Source organism: Lichenostomus cassidix, chromosome 2, assembly GCF_008360975.1.
Source record: "Lichenostomus cassidix isolate B80296 chromosome 2, HeHo_3.0, whole genome shotgun sequence".
Classification (NCBI taxonomy): domain Eukaryota; kingdom Metazoa; phylum Chordata; class Aves; order Passeriformes; family Meliphagidae; genus Lichenostomus; species Lichenostomus cassidix.
The window spans coordinates 41,279,862-41,307,272 of record NC_139482.1 but is presented as its reverse complement, the minus strand read 5'-3'; the positions used below and the strand labels follow the sequence as shown (position 1 = coordinate 41,307,272).

Below are 27,411 nucleotides of genomic sequence, written 5' to 3'. Positions count from 1 at the left end.
GCCATAATTTGTACATTAATAAAGTGAACTATTTTTAAAAGAGAATTCCTAACAATGATTACTTATGAATTATGACTGATTATTTATGTAGTTCACTTTGTTTAAATGGTGTCTACGTTCTTCAAGAGAACAATGCTGTATACAGCTGCTTTATTAATAATGTCACTGGCTCTTTGTTGCTATTTTTACATCTTCATCTTCCTGTTAGGCCATGTAAATAGAGATGCCTATAATTAGCGGGCACTTAGCATTGTTTCACAAGTCTTAGCTGCTACATTAAAATAGGAAGCTTATTACTTCTTTGGGAATAACTTTTATTTTGCCCTATAGTTAAGATACACAGTCATAAAGCCAGATATGATGCAATGGAAAATTCAAAGGGAGTATCTGCTATGGAAATTTATTGCTGCATTCTGTATCCGTTTAAACAGGAGGAAACCCTTAACTGCTCATTCAAAAAGAAACAACTTTAGAATGAAACTATCTTTTAATTTCCACAGCTGAAAACCACAAAAATTAATTTTGTAGAATACAGATTTTTTTCTTGCTGTGAGACAGAATCTTCTAGTCATCAAAAGTTGAAACAGTTCCCCTTTCCTGACAAACAGAGGAGGAAATAAGATAATAAAGAGATGAGAAAGTAAGTCTGCATTCAGATCTGTTGTTGTCTGCCTATTTAGAAGATTATTGTACCTCTTATACAATATATACTTGTATATATATATACTTACTTCTATATTGAGTCCCAGGTATAATAATCCAAACCTTAGGACTATTATTCACATTTTTACATAGTATATATTATATACAAGTATATATTATATACAATATATACTTGTATACAATATATACTTACTTCTATATTGAGTCCCAGGTATAATAATCCAAACCTTAAGACTATTATTCGCATTTTTAGGTAAAACTTAAGGATTTTACAAAGACAGATACCCATGCTGTAGAAGCACCTCAATGAAAAATCTTTTTCCTTCACTGGCAAAATTGCTTTCTTTCCTGAATACACTTTGCATTAACAACACAGAAGAACTGCATGCCTATAAATATTTAACACTTGCAAATGCTGTTCTGGAGGCATTTGTGTTCAGAAACTTCACTGTCAGAAAGGACCATTTTGGCCATGTTGCCAATGGTGTAAAGATTTCAACCTACAACAGGCTTTTTGGAAAGAGATGACACCCTGGCATAGACATTGCAATGATAAAATTCATCTTGACTCTAAATAAGCGGCCATAATGTCTACTGCTCTCGTTGCTGAAAAACCCCAGCCCTACTTCTCATCTGAATTTCTCTGAAGTCAGTTTCCAGTCATATCCTTTTCTAAAATTTCCATCTGTCACCAATATATCAAAGATAACTTTGAACTAAGAGCCATATTCAAAATTGTTGACAAGACACAACTGAACAAGAGAGAATCACAAATACTAACATTGCTCCTGGCGACAAGCTAAATTAGGTTTTTTTATTCTGTTATGTCTTTTTCTTTATTCTTTTTATGGTAGTAGTAGAAAGAGTTTTCTTTGAAGGAATCAAGAACAAGTCCAGAACTAAGTTTTCAACAGAGGCCTTTTTAAGACTTGTTACCACTGTTCCACACTTAATGCTTTGCAGAGATGCTTAGGGCACTAAAGCAACTTTACGATGAAGAATTACATGCAAGTGAAACTATAAATGCCAAATAAAAAAAATTATTTGGCCAAGCAAGTAAAGGAACTCAGCAGATCAGTTATGCTTTTAGCAAACTCCTTTTTCTTGAGCTCCATAACTTTATTTTTGAGGTTCTGAAGAAAAAAGCCCACAAGCCTGAAAGTTCCAAAGCCTGTATGCTCTCCATAATAAATACTCAAGCAGTGCATGCAGCATAAAAGAACAAAGTAAAAAGGTCTGTGGGATACCTGACACTCGAAATTCAAACTACCAAAGTCATAAATTAAGTATATATGCCTGTGTGTGAGGCAGAGTGTAATGTTCTCCAACTGCTTCAATGGGCCTTGTATAAACAAAGAACAGAACAACTGGTGACAAATGTCAGCTTTCTAGTGCAAGAAAAAAAGCTTCTAATCAATTAAAAAAAAAACAAAACCCTCAACCCATTGGCTTATCCAGATTTAAACAAGTGAGCAGAAATGATTTAATGTCCCTCAGATGTTTGCTCTGCTTTTGTGCCAGAGGTTGCTGCCCTGCAAGGGTGACTGCAGACAAAGCTGCTCCTCAATTACTGCATTCTAATGTTCAGTATATTTGAGGTAAACAAATCACTGGTTTGTGGTATCACCACACGCTAGAATGTGAACTGCAGTGAACAGCAAGGCATGGAGACCTTGTCAGCTGTCTGCCTTTAAGAGCTTTCAGCCTGAAACCAGAACTTCTGTATTTGCCTCCTGTAATGCATAAACACAGTGCTGCTCTCACTGCATGCACTCATGCTTCACTGTCCCCACAATATAGCTAATATATTTTGGGTTTTCAAGCATTTTTTATTACATTTCTCCTCTAAATCTGATTTTCTAATACAGTTCACAGATGTCAGAATGGCCACAAACTACATGGATTACTATGGATTACTGAATCTCGCATGCCTGAGTGCTCAGAGCAATTACACCTCTTAGTGGAAAGGTATTTTCCAGCCAGAAGGAATTCTCCTAGCTCCTCTGTCAGCATACCAGTTGCCTCTAGGAGACAAGCATGCTGTTAAGACTGAAAGCTGGTACAACCCCAAAATACACCTAGCAAAGTGTGCCCACAGTCCTAGCCCAGGCTAGAATTTTGTCCTAAGCTTCGGGGAAATCTCAGCACAAGATCAAACTACTGGACTGACTGAGATGGCACTGCTTGCTCTCCATCCCATCCAGCCAGATGGATTTTGCCATCCAGCCTCTGCCCATCCCTACACTACAGAAGCCAAGTGAGCACACCAGCTCTGTCTCAGGGCACAGTCTCATCACAGGCACAGCCTAAGCTGGGAGAAGGGAGGTCAAGGCTACTACAGCATCGACCACTGGCTGATGAGAAAGGCAGATAAATGGAGGGCAGTCACCTTGTCAGACTCCACCACCAAATTTGCAACAGTTTACGAGTCAACTGCTTCTGTAGAGCTCAGGTCACAGCTCATCACGGCTTGAGGTGAGGAGAGCTGTGACTGGGTCAGCTGCTGGGGTGCTGCAGGCAGCTGGCAGTACCAATATCCAAAAATGCAGCAACTGGCTTTGCCGAAGGCTGTCTGCATCTGAGCTCAGATTTATGAGCAGCAAGTGATGCAGCACACACACCAAGGTTACGGAGGAGGAGAGCTCTAGGTAGGCTAGCAACAGCCAAGTTGCTGAGGGTTTACAGGCTGAGTGAGGGTTTGCTCTGCTTTGGGGGAAAAACATACTAAATACCTTTGACTGCACAAAAGCTTTTTGAATAAAAAGCCTCCATATCACTATGAAAGTTTACAGGTTTCCCTTCCCACCCAAATAGTTCTTAAGAAAAGCCCAAGCCTTTTCCTGTAATGCTGTTTATATTATACCATCTCAATATACACAACCAACTAAATTATATTTACTTGACTAACTTCCACACCTTTTCCCCTTTCAATTTCCTCAGATTTGGATCACAGCTTTCTTCTGCACAAGATTTTCTTTCCTAGAATGACAATAGTGCAGACACAATAAAGAGGTGTTACCAGCCTTTTGTTCAAGTGCTCTTTGTTGAGTATTTAAACTATTAACTGCCCCCTCAGAAGTTCCTGCTTTCCCACTGAGGGGGGATGGGAAAGCCTGTATAATGACATGACAGCTTTTTGTTCAAATGGTCTGTGTGCAGTCAGAGACACTCAGCACATTTTCCCTGCAAAGCCTGATATTACTAGTTTCAAATAAAAAAAGGGAAAATTCTTTAAATAACTTAAAAACAATATACATATATACAGTGACTAAAAAGCAGTACTTTGCATGTACCTCCTTCTTCAAGCTATAAATTATTGCTATATCAAAATACCCACATCCACACACACTGAAAACTCAGCCCATTATGATGCACAAACACAAGGCACAAACACAGAGGCACGTAATGTAATCTCCTACTGCCAACAATATTATAGGTCTTAGCACATAAAACCAAGAAACCAAAAAGGAATTAGGGCGCTGAAAGACACCACAAGCTGGGAGCTTTGCTAGTTCACACAAATGGAAAAAGAAGAGCAGAGCACACGTAGCAATTTGTCTTTGATACAGGAAAAGGCATATATCGTTTGATAATCCAGTGATAAGGCAGGACAAACCCATTTGTTGTACTGAATAAACACACTTAGATTAATATTTGTGATGTTGAACTGTTTTGACACATAGATTTAATAGAATCACGATATTTTGGCAATGTGGATGTAACAAAACGACCAGCGTTTCATCACAGAATAAGGTATCTCCTGGTACTGTGGGATACATGACTATAGGAAGCTTTAAAGAAATACATAAATTAGACAATTGTATTATAAAAGAGCATGTCCAAACAATGGATCTGAAAAGCTTCCCCTTTCATCATCTAATCAGCTAAACTGTTCAAGACAGAGAAACTGTGTGCATGGAACAGGTAGCATGACAGGGTTTTTAGGAATTTTTGGGGTAATCCTGGTACCAAGTGGGTTAAGTGTGCCTTCTACTTTCCTAAAGTCAATTTTAGCACAACAGGTCTACAAAAAAAATGGCAAAAAATGTTAATTAGGCTCCTCCTAATCCAAATCTAATTTGACAGCAAGTGCTCCACGCAGGGGTATTGCAGAGGAAATGTCTCAAGGAAGGTGATCTCTTTTATCAGACTAATATGTGGCACTGGCAGAAGAAACCAGTGGGGAAAGTTTCTGGGCATACCCTTTTCTTCAGTGCCGAGCGGAAGCAACAACAGAGCCGCCCTTTACCAAAGGCTAACAAGTGGATAGGAAACGACTATCGGAAAGGAGCTGCTGGCCTTTAAGAGTCTGACAAACAATGCCAGCACTGATTAGAGCCTACAGACTGCACGGTAGGTTGGCTTTCATGTGCTTTTCATTTCATGTGCAGATATGTCAGGATGACTGAAGTCAATGGGAAATTCACAACAGGTTTTAATAGCATCAAGAACTGATTCTTTATAACCTTCTTTTCATAACAATATTGTTTGTGTACATTAGATCTTAATCTAGTTTTGTTCCCATCAACTCATCCGGACTCTATTTGTACCAGTTTCTCAGGGTCATCTTCTTGCTTGTGTACATTGTCTATGTAATCTGAAATCTACAGAAACAGCAACCAATGAAAGTCAAATTTAAGTGTTCTTTTTAAATACACTTCTCCACCATCTTTTTTTCACGCTGAAGAGGCATTTAGAAATGAAGCTCGGTTTTTAGAGTGAAAATTACTTCAGGCATAGTTTAGAGTGGGTTGGAGTTTTTTGGGAGGTTTTTTGGCGGGAGGGGGATTTTTTTTTGTTTGGTTTCTGTTTTTTTCTTTTTTTCCACCCAAGACTAGCCTTCCACTGTACAGCTTAATAAGACTGAAAATTAGATGTAACCAAGCTTAGAGAATTCCTTCTCATTTATCACTGTGCACTCAGTTTAATTTTAACTTGAGCTAGTAAAACCCGTTACAAGAGACCCCATCTCACCTTTAACACATTATCTTGACTTGCTTACTTCAGGCAAACATTTGCTAGATAGTTGTCTGTTACTGCATAGAGAGAATGTCAAGTTCTTTGTACAAGCGTCTGGTCACGTTTCATGATTGCCAAAGTCTAGGAAGAAATCCCCAGTTTGAAAAAACTGCTTGGAAACCTCATTCTCCTGGCTAAGATTCCTACCATTTTTGCTGAGAAGTTAAACAGAGAAAACCCTTTCAACATACCAAATGGAACAATGAAATTGTACCTAGTTACATATAAGCTGTTTGTCGTTGTTCCACTCATGGCAAGTTTCAGCATTCAATTACAGTTCCACAGGCCTGTGTTGTACGTTCAAGATTCGTTTTTTACATCTTCACATAGTTGCTCATATTTCAAACAGAAAACACACCCCAACAGAAGCCATCTGCACACTGCCTTTTAAAGCTAAGTCCCAGCAATATAAGCATGTACTCAAAAGAGTAAAATAAGGATTGTGGTTTTCCAAAACTAAATATTGTAGTTTCCCAATGACAGCTGTCTTGCTGTCAAGTATGAATTTTACTTGGCATCTGAGCTCATTCCCACGCATTAGGAGAAATAAAAAGAACACTAATTAATATATTGATTTGTACTGTGCTATATCTTAGTAACAGCAGAGGGAAGGGGAAATATTTTCAGTTTGGAGGTCAACTGGCAATCCACAATAACTGTTTTGACTGTATTGCACAGTCCAATGAACATGGCTTATGCACACAGAGAGGCTTTGAAGCATCAGTCAGAAATTCCAACTGAGATCTTGCTTTTCCATGCACTCGGAACCTCTCATATTGAAGAGTTTTTCAGCCTTTTCCTAAAAATTTTTGATTGAGGTCACCATGGGATTGTGATAGGTCTCAAAAAATCTAGTTCTGTCCAGCCAACTTTATGCCTTTTGTTTTAAAAAAGTCGCATTTTTCCAGAATGCAAGAACCAAACATGTCACAATATTCACCAACAACCTCCTAAATCACTGTATCTCTATCAGTATTTCTAATACTGTTCTAAAATACTATGGTATTCTTCATGGTTTTGTGCACCTAAACCTTTATGAAACCATTAAAGATGGGTGTCTCATATTGAGAAGAGCTTGTGCTTTCAGTTGCCCATCACCTCCTCTCTTAAAAAAACATTTTGCCAAATTCTCAGTGTAGGAGCTGCATTTTCTGTGTTGATTTTCTCTGTCAAATATGAAGAAGAGCAGATGAAAATCATGCACAGCAGGCCTTCAGCAAGTTGCCCTGAGCTGCTGGACAAGAAGGTTTGAAGAAATGAGGTGGGGACACACCAAAACCAAACCCACCACAGAAGAGCTAGAAAATTAGGACTTGGGACAGAGGCAGAAGAGTGGACAAGAGAGAGACAGACACAAACATGGTGAAATACTTGCAGCTATGAATGCAACACTGCCAGAAATGAGTTCTTCACACATCTTAATTCTATTCTTAGTTAAGTGTACATTATGGTATAGTCTATAATTACCTGACCACAGACCTTCCCCTTCTCCATACAACTATCTGTGTGCAGCAACAGAAGGGAAAGCCTCCTTAAGAACTAATGCCTTCCCCTGTTTTGCCCTCTGCCTGTTTATTTGTGTGGCCTGGAGACCTGCAACTCAGAGCTTTGCATCTGCTTGGGCTCTTTAAAAATACTGTGTTACTTGAATTCTCCCACAAGTTGATCAATAAACTATTAAACACATCTCTGTGAGACAGAGTAGTATGGTAGCTCAATTTTAGACAGTGCACTAAAATTAAGGTCAAAAGCCAATTATTGCCAAAGTTCTGGAAAACTCTTTTCCCACAGTGTTAAATATGGCACTGCATTTTGCATCTTTAGAACATAGCTCTTACTGACTTTCAGACACATTTGAGAATAACTGTTTTTTCTGCAACTCAGACCTGAAGTTGGGGATCCAAAAAACAAGGAGTAGTGTGAACACAATGAAGTGCAGGGCTTACTTGCCTTGTCTAGCATCCCACAGGAATGTTGTGGTGCAAGCAGAAGATAAAAATCAAGTTTTCCAAGGAAACAATTAGCCAGGAGACCATCCTCTGTCTTTGAATAATCGCTTTCCTTACTTGTGACATGACTTCCTCCAATGCTGTGTGCACAATATCCCAGTCATGCCCAGAAAAACTCTTCTGTGCAATGACCATGACAGAAGTTTCTTGTCAAAAATAACATGATCAACCAGGTTTTGACTGGATTCCAGTATCTGCACGCATTGAACCAACACTGCCAGGGTGAAAATAATTTTGATGCTTCTTAATTTCCAAGGCCTTAAAAACATAATAATGTTTTTTTATTGTTTATTAAATGCCTATACACATGCAAGCTCTTTGGAACAGCACACAGGGTTACTGGTAGCAAGGTATATCACAGTTTACAAATTAAACTACAACCAAATCAATTCAAATGCTGACTTTTTTTGGTGTATTTTCCCCCACTAAGGATTGAGTTATTGTGCCACCCTCCCCAGCATATATTACAGTTGTGGCCTGAGCCTGTAAAGGACAATTGTGCATTTATTTATGCTTTCCAACCTACAGTAGTAGCAACAGGCATCCACCAAGGACTCACCTTCTCCTCACCTGACTCTTGTCAGTCTGTGCTACTGAGGCTGTCTCTGGTGGGACACAACCAAAGCTGATGTTATCAGTTGAAGTGTCATTTTAAAGACACATTGTAGAGGTTTTCCTTTTGTTAGAAGCTTTTTTTTCACCTGTCCCCCAGTACTTAATTCCTGCCTCAAATACTGCATCTCTTTTTAAACTTCACCTGCAGTTCCTCATACTTATCTCAAAACTGTGCTGCCCCATTCGGCTCTTACCTACCATAGAAGCTGAAGCCTTCAGAATAGCATTACTATTGAATGTAGAAAACATACTAAAATATACATTGAAGGGACTCTTTCATGTAATCACTATACACATATACAGGGAACAAAAAAAAGGGAAAAAAAGGGGATTAAAAAAAGGGGGGGAGTGTGTTAGCAGCTGTATCACTTCCAGGCTAAATAAATGAATTTATGCAAAAACAGTGTCACCTTGAATATATTTAAATCCAGACCTGGACTTAGCAGTCACATTTAAAACTGATGACACAAACCAGTCTTATTTTCAAGTATGAAGCAGAAGTTCTTGACAGATTTCCTTTCAAGCTGTGCACATTATATTACCAGTTTACCACAAGAGACAATTACCAAAGCATGATCAGAGAGGCTGCTTTTCCCACATGGCCTCTTTCCAGGGTCCTACTTAGGATATTTCCAATTTATTTATTCTTCGTAACTAGATTATGATATATCCAGAGACTGACACCTTACTGACTATTACCATGCTTACTTAGTTTGTCTCAGTACTACAAAATCTGAGTTTAGCACATCTCAAATCAGACCCGAAACACTGTGGCTGCCCAGAACAAACTGCTCAAACAGCGTGCCTCTAACAATACCAATTTGTTGAAACTGGTTTTGTTTTGCTTTGAAGATTTTTCTCTCAGCAAACCTGTAGTTGCATCACTGTCATCTGCACACCCATACCTTGCAAAAAAGGGTCAGTGTAAACACTTAGTCTTGTGCTCTCTTGGCAAAAATGCAGGACACACCCAGGACTGATCCAAGTCTGTTCTGTTCAGTGGTCTGGCAAAGCGTGAATACAATGTTAATGCATGTAGAACCAAGAGCTCAGCCTCTTTAAGTTCATTAACATAAGCCTAACACCAAATTTTCTTTGGACCAGACCCAGCTGTCACTGAAAGCAGTGACTTGATTCTTTCCTTATTCAGTCCCTCCCTCACTGGAGTTTTAAGAGCCTTATACCTAATCTGGTCCTTTCAGAGGCAGGTGAAGTACTGCCAGCAGCTTCCATGGGAAGCTCAGGCTACAGGAAAAGAACTGACCTTGACAAAGGCCCAATGGATGCTAAAATCTATTTGCTATTTGACCCTAGGGAAAAAAAAAAGGCTCGGTCCTCTCTTCAAGGACACACTTTCTACTGTTTTTCTGGAATTCAAAGGGAGAAAAGTGCAGAAATAACACACAATACAGTATGCAACTTATCTGAAATAAAATGAAGCTAAAAACCATATACATATATATATATATATATATATATATGCAGGACCATTGGAAACGAAATATATGGCACCATTATTCCCAGGAGAGAACAGGAAAGAACAGTAGTCTGAATGAGAAGGCAATCAACAAACAAGAACAACATGTCATAATTCCCTCTACACTTCCCATTCTGAAGGGTTCACAGTCCCCAGGAGAATTTTTCTGGGGTTTTGAGAAGTCCATTTTAAAGAAGAATCTTTGAGCCACTGCTGCTCTAACCCTGCTACACATTTGGTTCAGAGCATGGAACAGAGCAGACACATCAGCAGGCTCCCCAGGTACACAGGAGTGCTCCTGTGGGCAGGGAGTGAAAGGCAGCTGGTCTTCCTGTAGAAGCAGTACTTTGTTAATAGACTCAGTATTGTTAATTTTATTTACAATAAAATTGTAAATAAATTTTGTATTGTTAATAGTATTTGTTAATAGACTCAGGAACCTGGGGGCCATTAATGGTTTTGCAAGAATTGTGTGTGAGCCACAGACAACTCTTTTCTGCCTCCTTTTCCTGCTCACATTCTTACTACACTGCCAACAAATAAAACGCTTCATCATACACTGCATCAAAACCAGTTTTTTTCAGATAGGCACACACTACTTCAAGATTCTCTAATCTTAGGTCTTAATAGTGTGTAATAAATAATTCCAAATAGAAAGCAGGAATGCCAGTGCAGAAAGAGAAAAAAAGAATATAACACAATGGGAGGAAAAAAAAAAAACCCCGAAGCAAACAATAAACCAACAACCACAAAGAAAATGGATGCAGACAAGTCCAGGATCTGAATTAATTTTAGGACAAAATGCACCATCAGGTGTCTCCATAATTTTCAGTTATCTTCACCAGGTATCTGGCAATACCACTGTCTTCACAAACAAGTGAGTTCCCATAGTACAATGACCCAGGGACTCCCTTGGCATACTTGGAAAACGGCAATTTTCAGGGATGCAGTCACAGTCTCTTTGCAACTATATCATCGACCTTTGTCCTCAGACCATGACAATTTTAGCCTCAGCATTTACCCTCAGGACTCACACCCAGCCACAGCATCATGCTAAAGCTCAGCACCTAGGAAGCTCTGCCTGTTCCATTAGGAACAATGGGAGGAGTGCACATTCCACCATCATACAAACACAGGCCACTGAAGCCCAAAAAAATTATTTAAAATTAGGTTCATGCACATAAGAATTTTTGCAGGTACCAAAAAAAATTTCTATAGTTTTGATGGGGGTCAGAGAGAAGGATTTATATTATATTCACTATACACCCAAGAACAACGTAGATGTTTAAGTATGACTTTAAAGCATTCTTCTCATGAAGAGATAATAACATTTCATACATGTTCTACCTTAACTCTGACGTATTGAGAATATTTTGCATTTTTGACCTTTGGTAGAATAACTTCATTCAGTTTAAGAGGCATTTTTACCCTCCTACCACGTCAGCCCTCACACTGTTTCTATCATCACTTGGAGCACATTCCAAAGGTTCTGTTTTCTTGTGTCCCCTAAGCAGTTCTCTCTTCCCAAGGAAACACCCTGATCTTGTCTAGGAAACCAAAGACCTTAAAGGAAACAGAACTTTAAATAACTATATTATCCTACAGGAAGGTAGAAATCATACAGATGTGTGTGTATTCACTATCGTAAGGACAGCTAAGGGTTAGCAGTGGAACAACAGCACTTAAAAAGGCAGCACTGAAACCTGACTTCAGCGACAGTTTTGTCTGATCATGAGCAAAGGAGAGAGCTGAGAACTTCTATTGTATGTTTTCTTATTCATGCATAGGAACATGAAGCTCCTGGATAAAGTGACTGACTAGTCACTACAGGATTTGTTTTTTTCCATTCAGTAATTCAAAGGGAATAATTTTAAGATTGTGCTTGTGTACATCCCCTCTAGGCAAAGCATTTGTTCAACATGTGAGGAGGTAGCTCAGTGCTGTCAACTACTTGCAAGCAGACACACTATGACTGGAGTAAAAATTGCATTATAAGAAAAAAATCTCTACTGTTCCTGAAAGAAGAGAAAGCTGTGCTGCTACTCAGGTGAGGAAAGGGGCTTTATGGAACTCCCTCCATGCTTCTGAGGGCTCTTCCAAGAAATGGGAGGGCAGGAGGATGATGGTATCTATACACAAACCTTTGAGCTGCAGTCACAGAGGGCATCAGACTAAAAGAAAATATAAATGCATGAAGTACATAAGAAATGTACTTAAAAATTTTAAGTACAATTTTTACCTTTTAGCTTTTTCACAGTAGATCATCCCCCGTATTACTTCTGTTTTTCTTAACATTTATATAATTTTATTACTAACTTAAATAAAAAATGTAATATCTCTAGGTGAGTTTGATGAATCTCTTAGGACAAAAAAAAAAAAAGTGAAAAGCCTACTCCCCATATCCAGTTGTTCTGGTTTTAGTAACCTCAATATCTTAGATCTGACATAACTTTCAATACCTATTTAATATTCTGAGGCTCACCAGTATACTAGAATAAACAAATTCAACAATATTTCCTTTATGAATTAAACTTTCAAAGGTATAACATTTGAAGAAGGATAATGAAACCATAATAAAAATTATTTTTAGTGTCTAGAAACATAAATTTGAACCACAATGTTATGTGGTGCTAACAAAGTAAATAACTTCCTATCGGGCTTCTATTTCAAGTATCTATCTTATTCTGGGCATTTCAAAGAATAATGTGCATAGAATAGCATAAAGAAATGCAACTGTAACTACAATTTACTAAAATTTACACCATCACATGATCTCACGTGCAGCAGCAGCATAACAACCTTCTAAACTTTTCCAAGCTATGTAAGTATTTGTTTTTTGTCAAGATCAAATAGGCATCACAAGCCTTAAAATTAGTAGTGCAAGTTACAAGAGACTGCATCTAGCAACACACTTGTGTGAAGCAATAATCTGAAGAGATCAATGTTATCCTGCTAGAAAGTACATATTTTTATAATTACATCCATAGCAACCACAAAACTCTCCACTTCCCCAAAGTGATCCATAATGCTTGACTTGAGAAGCTGATTTAAAGCTCTGAGAAGGTATCGCTAGCCATCATTTTTCTTGGCCATAAAAGTCCCAGGAAGATAAACGTAGCTTTTCTGGGCCATCATTTTACAGAAAAGAAACACTCAAAAGACATCTCTAGAAATCGCTATACTTGCTCCTTTCGAAACTGTAAATCCTCAGGGGGACTGGTGGTGCTACACTGTAGGAATCAGTATCAATTATTTTATATTATGTATTTTTACTTCAGTGTCAACCCAGGTGATTGGCATCTCATTTTCTCATTCAAAGACTTTCTGTAACACCACTTACATCTTCTATACTACTTTTCACCAATGGATCTCAGTGTGCCTTACAAATATTAGTACACATATTCCTTGAACAGGTAAGACATGCTGAGAAGTTAGAGAGATGCAGAAAAATTAATTTGCAATAGTCAATGGCCAACTAAGGCCAGTAAATCCAAGTTTCCAGAGTCAGAAGACCCTGCCCTGTCCAGCAAGCACCACTACTTCTGTATATAAGTACTTTGGAAAGGCTTCCATGCACCAAATTTGTGTTTTATGCCAGTTTCCAAAGGCCTCTCAGAAGCCCAGTGGCATTTTCTATTTGGCTCTTTCCACTGAAATAAACTGACCTCAGTTCTTTGCAAGAGAGTGGCAGGAAACCTTGCACCTGCTTTGGTCACGGAGGCAGATGTCAAAGGCAATGGAAATCTGTCAGCACCAGGTAATTTAGCCCACACTTCAGGCTGCATTTCTGTGTTCATTCATGCTAGGTGTGTGCAGTGCTAGACCAAAAGGCATTACAAGAATTAAGCTGAACCAGGTTTGAGTACATAACTCTATTACTGCTGAATATGCACAGTCAGCCTCATCCCACATTTACACAGGCTCTAAAGCAGCTACATAAAGGACAGATAAGACCTGATCCATCATTAAATCTGTCTTTATAAAGCTAACTCATTTTGAACAAATTTGAAACAGCAGACTGAGTTAATAGCAGACCAGTGCTTAGAAGCACTACAAAGAATCTCTTAGTAGGAGCTGTTAAGCTGAATTTACTGTGCCATTAAACCACAGTCTCAGTGCAGATGTAGGCTGGTGACTAGCACACATGGAAATTCACAGAGCACTTAATTCATCTTCACAGTATGTAAGTTAGGGAAGTGGGAGCAAAACCTGATCAATATCCTTCATTTAAGGGGCTGGAATATTTAATTTATGTGGTAACTTTCTGCTTTTCCATTGTCTTTGGTAAAAGAATAACACAGATTTGCCTGCTGCCTACACAGAGAGCTCCAGTTTCAGAGCCAGGAGACATAGATTGTGCCCCTCTTGCTGCATGCACATCACTGACTGACAGCAGCAATAATCAAATATTTATGCAGCCCCACAGTGCAAACTCTCAGAACATTTAGCATGATTGTTTAACACCCCTAGCTCAGCTTTAACATGGACATGGGATCTGGCAGATGAGAAGCTGCACTGATAGCAGATAACACTAAAAATGGTCCTCTTCCCTGTCCATATCACAGGTATCCCAGAGCAGGGGCACCAGAAGCAAAGGGATGCTCCTACCACAGCAGCTTCAGAGCTTTAGAGCTCAGTTCTCAGACTAGAGAAGATCTACCAGGTTGCAAACTCCTGAGACTGAATTTCATGCATATATGAGCTGGTTTTATTTACAGGTTTGTAAATCCTTAGCAGAAGGATCATGTTCTGAGCTGGTACTCTCTACTGAGTGTCCGCAATATCCTGAAGGGTCAATCTGTGCAAGTGAGGCAAGACAATCAGAACAGGCTGATTCAGGGCACACAACTCCAATACTGTTCAATAAGCACAGCAAATTTTGAAATAGAGATCTTGTGATCTCTAGTCATGCTCTGTTAAAGCACATTTTCTCTCAGAAAAAAACCCAAACATACAGAACTGGTGGAAAATGTTTGACCAAAACTCAATGCCAAATATATATATACATACACATACATACACACATACATATAAACTCACTATTTGATTTTAGTAACTGGGGTTGTTTCAGTTAATTCCATATCGAGGTCTTCCCTAATATGTTTTTCTTTAATTTCAGAGAAGAACAGCTACTCTAGCTACTTTAAAATAAGTGGAGTTAAGAACTAGAAGTATTTCCTTAAAGGCACTATCTATCAATACTGTTCTTCTGTAGGACCTGCTTTCACCTTCATATCAGAACTGCACCCTGTTCTCTCAAATACATCATCACAAACCAATAAAAGTTAATATACATTAAAGACTCTTTTGAGTTGGCCAGGACTGCTCATCTTTACATTTTATAATTATCCCAGGAATTAGGAATGGCTGAGAGGAAACTAAATCCCCCTAAAAAGCATCATCTCTATTTAGAAAGGTAAGCTGCATACCAACCAACACCTGTCAACACAAACTAGAAAGCACACTTCCAACAAAGAGTAAGCAAGAGCATGTCCATGCCCTGTGGCCATACAGTTCAATGTGAGTGCAGCTAATCCAGTATTCACAGCCAGGATGAACATATGACATTCCAGCAGGGCTTGGGAAAAGCCTTGGGCACCTCTGTAACAACCTACAGCGGGATCACTCTTCAGATAAAGTACAAGAAAGGTACATAACTCTGTTGTTGTTGTTCCACTCTTTTTCACTAACTGAAAAAGAGTGGAAAAGAAAGCAGCTATTCTTTCAAAAACTTCTTTTTTTCACAGATCTACCACAGCTTTGACAGTGAAGCACCTCTTGCATTTAACAGCCAAAACAAGCCTACAATCACTTATCTACCTAAGATGGACAGAATTCCCAAGGACACTGGCACAGAAGGTACCAGGTGACTGCAGGCTCTGACTTCTCAGCCTCACCACTATTTGTCTGCACAGTAATCTGGCATCTCAATGTGCATCCTCTCTCTGACGGCACTGTTCCTGCCAGAGCCCTACACCACACATCAGCCTGGAGCTCCGCTTGGTTATTTTAACTTTGAAGTCAGCAAAGCCAACAGCCATTCCACTGCTCCGGTGAAGCACAATATTTTCAAGCCTTGAAAATGAATGTGGTCAGATAACTTAATCCTTCCAAGCATCAACACAACAAAAACCTCACACAGGAAACTCAAAATTTAGTTGGAGCAGCCAGCTCTTTAAGTTCCTTAATTACTAGTAGTGTAGCTGAGTGGAATTAAACACATAATTTTCAAGAGGAGATGCTGAGTATCTGTTGCTCAACACAGCGAGAACACACAGGCCTGTGGAGGGATCCTGGCGCTGTGTTGCTCACCACCTACCACTAAGGCAAGTGACAGAACCCTGCACTGCCCGGCCCTCTGTATGTTCGTTTACACCTTATGAACTACCTGCAAAAACCAAAATAACCACCAAACCCAAAAGGTGTCACTTCATCTTCTGCTCTGCACAGGTGTATCTAAGCGCTAAGGGCATAAGGAAATGGTTTTTATTGACCTAGGAAATAAAGATAAGACGCTTAATTAACTCTCACATCACGACTATTCGTGCGCTATAAAGTGCAAAGCATACCCAACCAATGCGATTACAGAAAAGTCTCCAAAAGCCAGTTCCCGGTCTGCCCAAACTGCTCATTCCGCCACGGGCTGCGCTGACACCGCAGAGAGTGCGGGAGGCTGGCAGACCGCGTGTGCCCCGCGCTGCTTTTCCAGCTGTCCATAGTGTCCAGGCGGGAGCTTTGTGTCCCCACCGAGAGCCGCTCTTGCTCCCGTGGGCTCGTCCTTTCCCCTCGCTCCCTGCGGGACCCTCCGCAGCCCCGGGTGATGCGCTGGGGGACAGAGCACCCCAATCCCCTCCCCAGCGGGGCCCTGTGCCGGCCGAGGCTCCCCCGCGCCCCCCGCCCCGGGGCACTCACGATCTCGGTCACCATGAGGAGCCCCGGCACGGTGCGCAGGAACTCCCTGTCGTAGGCGAGGGTGCTGGAGCTGGCCGACAGGTTGGCGGTGAAGGAGCTGCTGGTGGTGGTGACCGTGTGGGATCGCGGGCGCGGCGGCTGCTCCTGAGGCGACACGGGCGGCTCCATGGCCGGCGCGGCGCCGCTGCCGCCGGACGGACGGCGGGAAGGCACCGCCGCTCGCCGCTTTGTGCGGCCCCGGCGCCGCGGGCAGACCCTGCCTGGGCCAGGAGCAGGAGGAGGAGGGTGCTCGGCGCCTGGCCCCGGGCGGGGAGGCGGGTCTGGAGCGGGGCAGCCCGCCCCGGAGACCGCCCAGCGCTCCCGCCGCTGCCCCGGGGATCCGCGCTGGTGGTGAGGGGCATCGCCAGCGATAGGGAAGGAGAGCCAAAGCGGGTCCCCTCTGAAAACCTCTCCTGACCTCCCGCACTGTTACACACTCGCGATCCCGTCTGCGTCCAGTGCAGCCGAGGAGCCAAGCTGAGGCATCGTTGTCCGTGCCACAGCCCCATGGGCGAGCAGGGTTTGGGGGAGCCAGCCCCATGCACCTGCCGTCATCGTCCCTGCAGACTCTCAGCCCTGCAGCCGCGGGCAGCAAACGCTGGACGGAGCCGTGCTGGTGCTGCAGCAGGTTGTCCCCACTGGCTGCCATCGCTTGGGAGAGGAACCACCGCAAAGTGGTGTGGGCAGGGAGCAAGAGATAACACAGCCTTCCCAGAGCTGGAAATGGGGATTTTGCTGGGGTCTGTGAAATAGCCAAGAGACTGGACAAGGCAAAAGACTTTTAAAAGCCATGAAAGTCACTGGAAATGTAAAGTACGAAGACATTATTGACCTACTACCTGAGAGTGTGAAGCTGTTACCTTAGCTATATTTTTTAGTACTCCAGTCTGAAGTGTCATCTTTAAAAAAAGAAACCCAAACATTTCTGGATCTTTTAAGAGCTTCTAAAGAGATCTGCCATTCCACAAAAACTGTGGGGTTTCAACAATAAGCGAGCAGGTTATAGTTAATTTCAACGTTCAGGAACTCTAATTAGCAAAGGATTTGCATGTCGCAGCTCAGTAAAAATGAAGTGTTTTCCACATGTCTGGTAGCTATTGTCCTTGACTTGTTTACTGCTGCTCTCCTACTGGATAACAAAGGCTGGATTTTGCAGTATTACCTTTCAGCAAAGGATTGAAGCAGCTGGCAAGGGAGGAGGAGGAGGATGGGAGAGTTTCTCACAGAAATACAGGAAACATGAATTACCCAAAGGAACTGTTCTTGTACAGTATTGTGCCTCCACTCACAGTGTAAGTGTGTCACAGTACAGGCTCCATGGGCTTCTTGGAATGTGTGTCTTGGCTCAGGCTCTGTGGAGCCTGGGTGTCCTCTTAGACACTGGTGACTTTTTTATTTAAGATAGCAGAAGAAATGTGGCAGAGTTTTGCAAACATGAACTGCAGGTCATCAGAATGCAATGCCACCCACTCAACATGATATTAGGATATAGAGATAGAATCATTTTTTTGGTGAGGGTAAAAAAGAAAGACCATTAGTAAACCACACACTCAAACCACTTAACTTCTTAATCATGAAACAAGGAATTTTGCACTTTTTGGAAAAACAATTTTTTTTTTGGGACCTTAATGGCATTCTGTATTTTTTTGTGCTCCTATTTTATCCCTTTCTCTTAAATAAGAGTTGGTATTTTAAATGAACAGAACACACCTGTGCAATGGTCTGTTCAGAGGCCTGCTTCAACTGGCTTGCAAGTAAAAAGTGCTTTATCTGATTATTCAGCACTGCCAAGGTTCCTTCCAATGCCAGAGCTGCTTTGCCATGCCCCTGTTGCTGTTTGTGAGGATTCATTGTAACAGCATTGATTTTCCCTCCAAGAGATTCCTGTCTTTTCAGTTTTCCACCTAGAAGATCAGTAAGTAAAAGTGAAGAAATGTGGGGCTAAAATTCATGCTACTAGCAAAATTAACACTAATTTCAAAATTGTTTGAGCCATTCACATCACTTTCCCTTTGAAAGCTGATTTATTTTACACTTAATGTATATTCTTACCATGTTTCCAGGACGTTATTCAGTCATCTCAGTTTTCATGAATAATTCTAAAACACTGTATTTATTTTGCTCTCTAAACTCTTGAAGGTCCATGTTGGTTTTCTTTCAACCATCAGAATCAGAGCAATAAATTTCATTGCTTTTGGTCTACACATCTGTTGTTTGAGCATATCAGCTCCTGCAGGGGAGAAAAAAAAAAGGAAAACAAAAACACAGATAGGGAACCAATTGTTTTTTGCTTCAATTATATTAATACACCGTAAGCTTTCAATGTCTTTTGTAGAGGTCTAGTATCATGATTAATTCAACAAGAACCAGAGGGCTACACTTGTGGGCAATTTCTCTGAACACTGGTTGCCACTCTGACTTCCCTAGTTAGCATATTTTTCTCCAGCAAACATATTCGAAGAATGAGTTTCACTAAAAAATGGGTAAACACTCCAGAAGCTTTTCTGTATCTGATATTCCTGGAGGCAAGTTTCATTCTTAAACTTGACAACATAATACTTGACATTTTGAATGTTAATTGTGAGGCTCTAATTTTTTTGTTTTGCATCCTTGCACTGAGGGCTAGAACTGGAAAGCCTTCAGGGACCATCTGAGCCTTGCTAGATTTTTTTACATGTAGATAGCATCAGAAACAAAATAATTGAATGCTGCTGCTTGAACAATCAACCTTTTATTACAGAACTACCAAGAGAGAATAAGGTGGCCCATTTTCTGTATTTTAAATTAACCTTTCAAGGGAAGGATTGGCAAGGCTTTTAAACACCAGTCAAGATTGTAATGTCTTGTTTGTCAAGTACTATAAGGATGTAAACTCTGATTAGGAAAAAATATGCAATTCAGGGAAGCCTTTCAATGTAAATGTTTTAGTAAAAGTAAAATAGCGGATACAAGTATTATCAGGTTTCTCAGTAAAAGGATTATTCCTGAACATCTCAATATCTAATTAACAGATTCTTCCATTTAGGCTGGTTTTGTTCTCAAATCCTGAGGTATCAACATTTTTGACATTACTGATTGAGCTCTCTAGAACTACTTTCTTAGCAACAATCTGGCCAGCTGGATGTGCTAATTAAAGTAGACTCACAGGCCCAAGGAGTGGAGCTGACTGGAATTTCCTGAACTGTTTTTCTGGTTTTGAAATACAGCTTCCCTTCCCCCTTCCCAAATCCTCGAATCTTCAAATGTCAAACTTATCAGACTTTTTTTTAGATAAGTAAAACATGTTAACATATAAAAGATGATTGAGATTTTTTCAGTGGTTATCAGCAGGTTTCAGTCCAACCAAAAAACTTACCGTATTTAAACCACCTAAAAATGATCTAAGAAAGCTAAAAGAATTTATTCTGAAGAGAGCAAGAAAGGAACTGAACTTCCCATGAAACCCAGGTCTCACACAAGGAACAGGGATTCACGTCGGATGTCCAGGACAAATATTCTCACCCTTGACATCCCACTGTGCTAATCTGAGGATATTTTTAGTTAGCATTAAATCAAGGAATGTTTGGAATATTTCCTAATGGCTTTTCGGAATTAGCAAAGTGTAGGCTTTGAGCTACAAGTATATTCAAGTAAATAATAAATAACACATTTTACTCTTTGGCAGCTTACAACCATATGGAAAAAATTATTTATACTAACCCAAACCAGAAATACTGGATTTGTACTTTGGTAGTGACATGTGCCATAGGCACATAATCAATCAAGGCAAATGTCTCTGTCTGGGAATCCGTATTTGACGAAGTAAAGATGGTATTCATGACTGAGACACTTGGATCTTCTAATGTTGCTGCAACAGAGAGAGAATAGATTATATGCCCATATTTTAAAAATGGCCACTATTTGGCAAATATGTAGAGGATCCGTGTTTGTACATGGTGTTACTGAACACAAGGCTTGTTTGGTTTTGCAGCTTGGGCACTCCAAAATTAATGAATATAAAATGAATACGAATTCAAACAACAGTCCCAGTAATGATAGTGCATGGGATTTTATCATCAGATGCACGTTACTACACTAATGCTGGAAAATGCAGGATTTAGCTGTTATGTTCTGTACTCCTTTTCTCACAAATGTTTCTTTCTTTTCATGAAGTTTACTTGAATTATATGGACCAAGTCCTGACTGTAGACACACAATCATTTTACCTGCCAAAAAGCTGTCTTAGAACATATTCTGCCATAAAGATAATTAACTCTTTGCTGGGAACACTAATATACTGACTTTTAGAATTTTTTTTTCATTTTTGAAACCCATGACACTAAGTAAACTGTGTGGTGACAGAGTCTGTGCTAAGAAAAGAAATCACAAAGTACATAAGCCATGTATTTTCTCTGCATTAGCCTTTCACCAGCTGTTTTATCTGCTCTGGGAATCTAAAGATCCCTCCCAGCCCTGAAACACAACTATGTCATAAAGAAAAATTGGAAAATTGGAAAAATTGCCTACTTCTTCCAGAGCTGATTTGTATCTAGAACACACTGTCCCTGAATGCCCAATGTATATGCTTAACTTCAGGGCAGAGAGCACATCTACTCGAATTAAAAAGAGTTTGTAGTGAGAAGTGTGAAGTCTACGTACAAATCTTCTCAGAATGGGAGTTGTGGTTTTCATGCTTTGGGGCCAGGGACCTCAGCTCTGTATTGCACCTGCATGAGCATGTCTGTATTGTATTTCCCAGGCTGCTTCCCAGCTGCCCTCAGCTGTCTTGCTCTCCAGCGAGCCTGCAAGCACAGCTCCGAGCGCAGCTGGTGGCTGTGCCTTCTCACACCTGCAAATCAGAGGCCACCCGAATATTCAAGAGTGTCTGGTGTCATGTTGTGTGAGGAAAGAGCTTATTCTGCCCCTAAGCATGTCCAGGCAGGCTGTCCCTGAGGCACACTCATAAATACTTTCATTAGGGTCATCAGTCCACCACAGACCTTTAAATATTATTGTGGAACAAACACATGCTAGTGATTACATCCTTGAGAATACAAACATTTCCACTGAAGATATGTGCATTTTCTACTTGCTAAGGGTGGTGCTTGCCAAGTGTTTATGTAAATCACAGCAGGTAATGTTTATGCAGCACCCAGGCCCAGTGCAAAACAGCTGGAGGAAAATATCACCTTCAACAATTGCCAATGCCATGTATGTTTTTAGATAATTAATGAAAGACTGTAAAATTCTACCATGGTTTCATCACAGCACCATCCAAGTTTAAGGAAAGAGTTCACAGCCAACTCAGTTTGCTTGCAGGCTTAAATAAAATAATAAACAGTCGTCTATGTTGCTCTGCTGTGGTTGTTACAACACCCTGACACAGGCCTCAAACTTAAAGCATGCCTTACATTATCCTAAATTATGAGGAGGTGACTTGAGCTTGCTGTGTGTGTATATACGCTGAGAGAAGTCATGGCTGGCAGGTAAAAACCTAACCAAATACTGTGTCTAGAAGCTGAAGCTAGACAAATTCAGACTGAAAATAAAGTGGTTTTGTTGTTGGGATTTTTTGAATTTCTTTTTTTTAAATACAGCATGATTAGCTATTTGAAAGATTTGTTAAATATAACAGTAAACTCTCTGTCATTTTAAGTCTATAATTCAAAGCTATAGGTTTATTTAAAATGCACTCTTTACCAGACTTACGTTGACAAATTTTGTGGTCTTTATTATACAGAACAGGACAAGAGATGACCCCAATGATTTGAGAAACCACAGAAATTAATTCCAATTATTCCCATAAAGTGACACTGTTGTTAACACTCTGGTCACCCAGCTGTACAGTATACACGCAGTTCCAATGCCTGACACATCTCCTGAAGTGGCAGCAGAATAAAGGATCTTGAAAATCTTGCTATGCCTGACAATGAAAACCGGTAATGAAACTGCTGTACAGGGAGAATCAATTTTAGGCAGGTGGGCTGCAAGGTTTAAGGATGGAAAAATTCCCATCCAGAGAAAGTTAAAAAGCTAGTGGGCTGACTGCAGGAGCTGCTGAGGAAGCTGACTGGGAAGAGGTGCCAGAGTACACATGCTCTGTTGTAGAGGGCTGAAGTGCAGGAGGAGAGAACTGGGAACCTGGCAGGGCACTGACCTAAGTCTTGGGGAGTACAGCAGTGGAAGGACAAGGCAGAGAAGTGCAGGCAGATGTTTTACTGCTCCTCATACTGGTTGGTACAGCCTTTCTGTTAGTATGGAATTTGACATCTATCCTTTAGCAGGAGAGGAAAACGTTAACAGAGAACCACAGTACACCATGTAGTGGCCTGAAATCTCCAAGCAGCTGAGCAATATGGTATTGGTATTTTCAAATCAGCAGTTTATCTTTGCAACTAGACAAGTGCTGAAAGACTTCTGTGCAACAAAGAACAAAATGACCCTGATGTTTGTATTCATAGAGCAGTCTTAGCCCTGAAACACAACAAAACCAAAGAAATTCTCCATAGCACAAAACACAGTCAAGTTCAACTCAAAGCAGGCACCAGTGTTTTAGGATATACAGAATATTGCTCATGATTATAAATCACTGGATGCTTTCAGAGCGTTAGTGTTACAGATATGCAAAGAACCAGCATGCAAAGCTCCTGATACTTGGTAAGTCTTGTGTCAGTGCATGAAAAAATAGCTGCAGGGATGCAAGGCACTTAATGCATCCTCCAGTTCTAGTTTCCCAAAAACATTCTTTGCAAGAGAAGCAGGAGCTTGAAGAAACACGAGAGAGAGAATAATGTTTCTATTACAACTGCATGTATTTTTGGGGAACAGAGTGTGTTGTCTGTTGCAGGCCTAGCAAAACATGCTGGGATTTTTAAATAAATCAGAAAGCCAAATTTAGTTGAATTTCTCAATTCACTTAGTCTTCTATGAAAATTGCAGGCTTGGGGTTGTGTGTGAATGGTGCATGGTGTGAGACTATAGAACAGACAGGGGCTGGATAATGGGCTGCCTTTTGGAGTGATTGGGATTTCCTCATAACAAAGGCTTATTCCATTTATGCCATGTCTTGAGAAAGCTTATCCTGTCAAGTCATTTATCACCCTGCTAACTAGCTACTGAGCATGGATAATGCTTCTTCCCTAGATCAGTGAGGGAAAAGAGAATTTCAGAAGAAAGGAAGGTTTTCATTCGGGGATTTTAGGAGATTGGGAGAAGAGCTGAGAGGAGTTAGGCTATCTAAGCTCTTTGAACTACGAGAAAAACATACCAAGAAGGATTTTCCTAACAGCTCGTAGTATAGCTAAAATAGTCTTTCTGCTGAGGGCATCCTAAGTATTTAAATTATGTGAACTGGCACAGCCCTGTGGTTTGCAGTACCGGATTGGGAGTAAGTAGAGGATGCTCTGTCATGGATGTGGCTCTAATTACTGATATTGAGGTGAATGAAGTCCATATATTTGCAAATGTCTGGCTTAATGCTAGCTATGAGACAATTATGACATGAGATTTGTAATTATACAGATGTCCCCTTACATCCCTACAATCAAAAAAACTTAATTTCCTATGAACTTTGAGATTGGCTCACCTTAATGTTCAAGAAAAGTTCCGACTCCATTTGTTGTACTGGCTGCAGTAGAGCTATTTGTGAAAGCAATCTATTCAATGTAGATTATTCTACTAAGAGCATATCCTCAGCACATTTTCTTGGCATTTACAAGAATTTGACAACTTCTGGTAATCTTCCTCTTTGTCATGTTCACCTGGAATTGACTGATCAGTTAAAAGACTGTGAAGATGAGGACAGGTAGTGTGATAGCTTAACCTTCATCTCCTCAACACATCAGAAATCTGTATATATAAATATGTAAAAATATAAATATACATACACAGAGGCATACAAAAGAATGTCTCATAGATCCAGACAATTATTAAAAAAAAATGCAGTCACTAAATATATCAAATCTATGATCTTACAAGAGCAGTGTGATTCTCTGAATATACCAATCAAATAATTACTCACTTGCCATCCTCACAAGAATTCAATCAGAGACCCAGGAAACAAGCTGTGTCAGTGTGTGCAAATAAAGGTCATGCATCAAACTGCTGTGCTTTCTTTTTTGGTGATGTTTGATTGCTATTTCAGTGAAGGATTAATCAGGGAGGTCATAATTTCATGATTCATTGTTCCAGCAGGCAGTATAAGGGAAAATATTGAAGTTAGCAATGATATATTTAAACCAGGTATTACTTTGGTGAAATCTCATTTGCTCCAAGGGAGGTTTAGATTTGATATTAGAAAAAATTTCTCCATTAAAAGGGTGGTCAGGCATTGGAACAAGCTGCCCACAGAAGTGGTGGAATCCCCGTCCATGGAAGTGTTCCAAAAAACATGTGGGTATGGCACTGGGGAACACCACTTCACCATATTTTGTGGTGAAGATGGTGGTGCTGGGTTAACAGTTAGACTCAATGATCTTAGAGGTCTTTTCCAACCTAAATAATTCCATGATTTCTTGCATGCAAGCATCTTTCTTGTGCTAGAATACTACTTTGCGGTCTGAAATCACTAGTGAAGGTTTTCTTGATGCAATTCACAAGTAAGGCAAATATGAGTAAGTGGATTACTTAAGTAATAAATAAATTGTAATGATGCAAATACTTAATACTTAAGTATTTACATCAGTGTTGAAATGCAGGATTTAATAAATTATCTTCATCAATAGCAATGAAGAACACTGGGATATCTCAATGGGTATTTCAAGGTATCTATTTAATAAGCAGCTGATTTATAGATGACATCCTCCAGCCTATAAACATACTCCCATATGTAAAACAACCTCATGTAAAGGCAACCAGTGATAACAAAAAAACACACAGAGAAAAGGGGAAAAATGCTGGTGAAGACACCTCTACAACAAAAACTAGTGTTCCATCATGTGTTTTTATAAGAGCACAGAAAGGGAGCTGTGAGGATGCAGGAAAGCTGCCTCTCTAGGAGACGAGAATGGAGGGGTTGCAGATCCAGTTCCCCAGCTCTTCATTAATGTGATTGAAAATAACTTTTATGAGTGACAAAGAGGCATAGACCTTCCATGATCACTACACAAAGAGCCTACCTTTGTCCTGTGTGTGGCAGCAAATCCCCTGACATAAGTTGTTCCAACAAAAAGCCACCAATTCATTATAATCAGTCAAGAATGCTGGACTAAACCAGATGCAGTAAGTTGCATTTGTTCAAAGGCAGCACAGAAAATAAAAAATTTGCCAACCCAAATCACCACCAACCCCTAATACTCTGAATCAGTATTAAACTGAAGATCAGCTATTTCTTGAGATTTACTATTGGATTTCAATATATTTTACTAATCATCTCAAGCCAGATAATTCTTGTGAAAGCAAAATAATCTTTCCAAAGCTCTGTCTAGCTACACAAAGACTTGGAAATAGGTATGCCCAAGAAAACTGCATTGAATAGAGATAAATCACACGTTAAGACTAATACTTCAGAACTGAAAGCAGACTTGAAAATTAAACATTTTTCCTATTCAAGTGTTGTCTGTGCATGCATTTCCTTTTTTTAAATGTGAATTTAACACGCAGAAGCAGGCAGACAGCAAGCAGTCCCGGAGAATTATGTCACTAGTTCCTTAAAAGTATGTCCAGCAAGGTCAGCAATCCCAGGAACTGCCTTCTAATAGTCCAGTTGAAATGCTTTTGTCCTGACTCAAGGTTCCCTGGTTATTCACCCTATAACTTCGGTGACAATAAACCACATTCTCATTTTTAGTGGTGCATTCAAGGGGGACTCGTGTGAAGCCTGGTTCCTGGTGCAGAGTTCCCAGTAATTATAACATAATGAGTTTTAAATCAGTCTAGTTCAACTCAGTAATTAACACAAGGTACCTCAAGCTGTGCTTCTCAAGTTTTCCCATTCTGTTTCCTAAAATCTGTCTGTCCATGCACTCTGGGCCTAATTACTGTCCCAACATTAGAAGGACAGAGATGTTAAAACCTCCCAGTATTTGCTTGCCACTGCTTGGATGCTGCCCTGACTCAGCCCACACGCTGACCTGACAGGTTCTATCTAAACATGGTCATTTCACACAAGTGCCTCTTCATAAGTCATGTAACCACATCCACTACTCTTCACTTTAGGATTGATTACAGTAGCAATTAAAAAAACCTCCCAAAACAGTGATGTTGGCTTTGTGCTAGGGAAGACAGCTTGGGTACAACACACAAATTCCTAGATGGAAGCAACCAGGAAGATTTCCAGCCCACCTACTTTAGACGAATAAAAACACACCTGGAGTCAGGAGTGTCCCTGGAGTGCTCTTGCTCAATTATTTTTATTTAACCTTAACCTCTGGTGACAACAGGGCAGAGCTACTCTCAGCATTATAATTACTTGGTTTTAAGATCACATAAAAAACTTAATAGCCAGGGTTACAGCTACCTTGCTGTTACCCAGGGCTCCTGCTTCTAGCCCTGAACCTACAATTGCAAAAGAGAAGGAAGATAATTCTCTCAGAAATTCAGGAAAAGCATTTTGAGGATCTCTGCTTTGAGGGCTTATCTCTGACTACTTAGTCAGACCTAATCCTGCTTAGCTGAGCTCTGAGAAAAATCACAATCTCATGAAGAGGTAACTAACACTTCTGATTACGTCTCACTTATAAAACACAGTATGTGCAAACC

The 27,411-nt window shown here is 40.2% G+C and overlaps 1 protein-coding gene across 1 annotated transcript in view; it reads right to left on the bottom strand.

Moving 5' to 3' along the window:
• Positions 1–17,009, bottom strand: part of CMTM8 (CKLF like MARVEL transmembrane domain containing 8) — a 35,664-nt gene extending 18,655 nt beyond the window's left edge. Inside the window, exon 1 of the mRNA XM_085051180.1 lies at positions 16,696–17,009. Coding sequence (XP_084907306.1) covers positions 16,696–16,863 — 168 coding nt within the window. The 5' untranslated portion in view covers positions 16,864–17,009. The remainder of the gene's footprint in view (positions 1–16,695) is intronic.
• Positions 17,010–27,411: the final 10,402 nt, after the last annotated feature.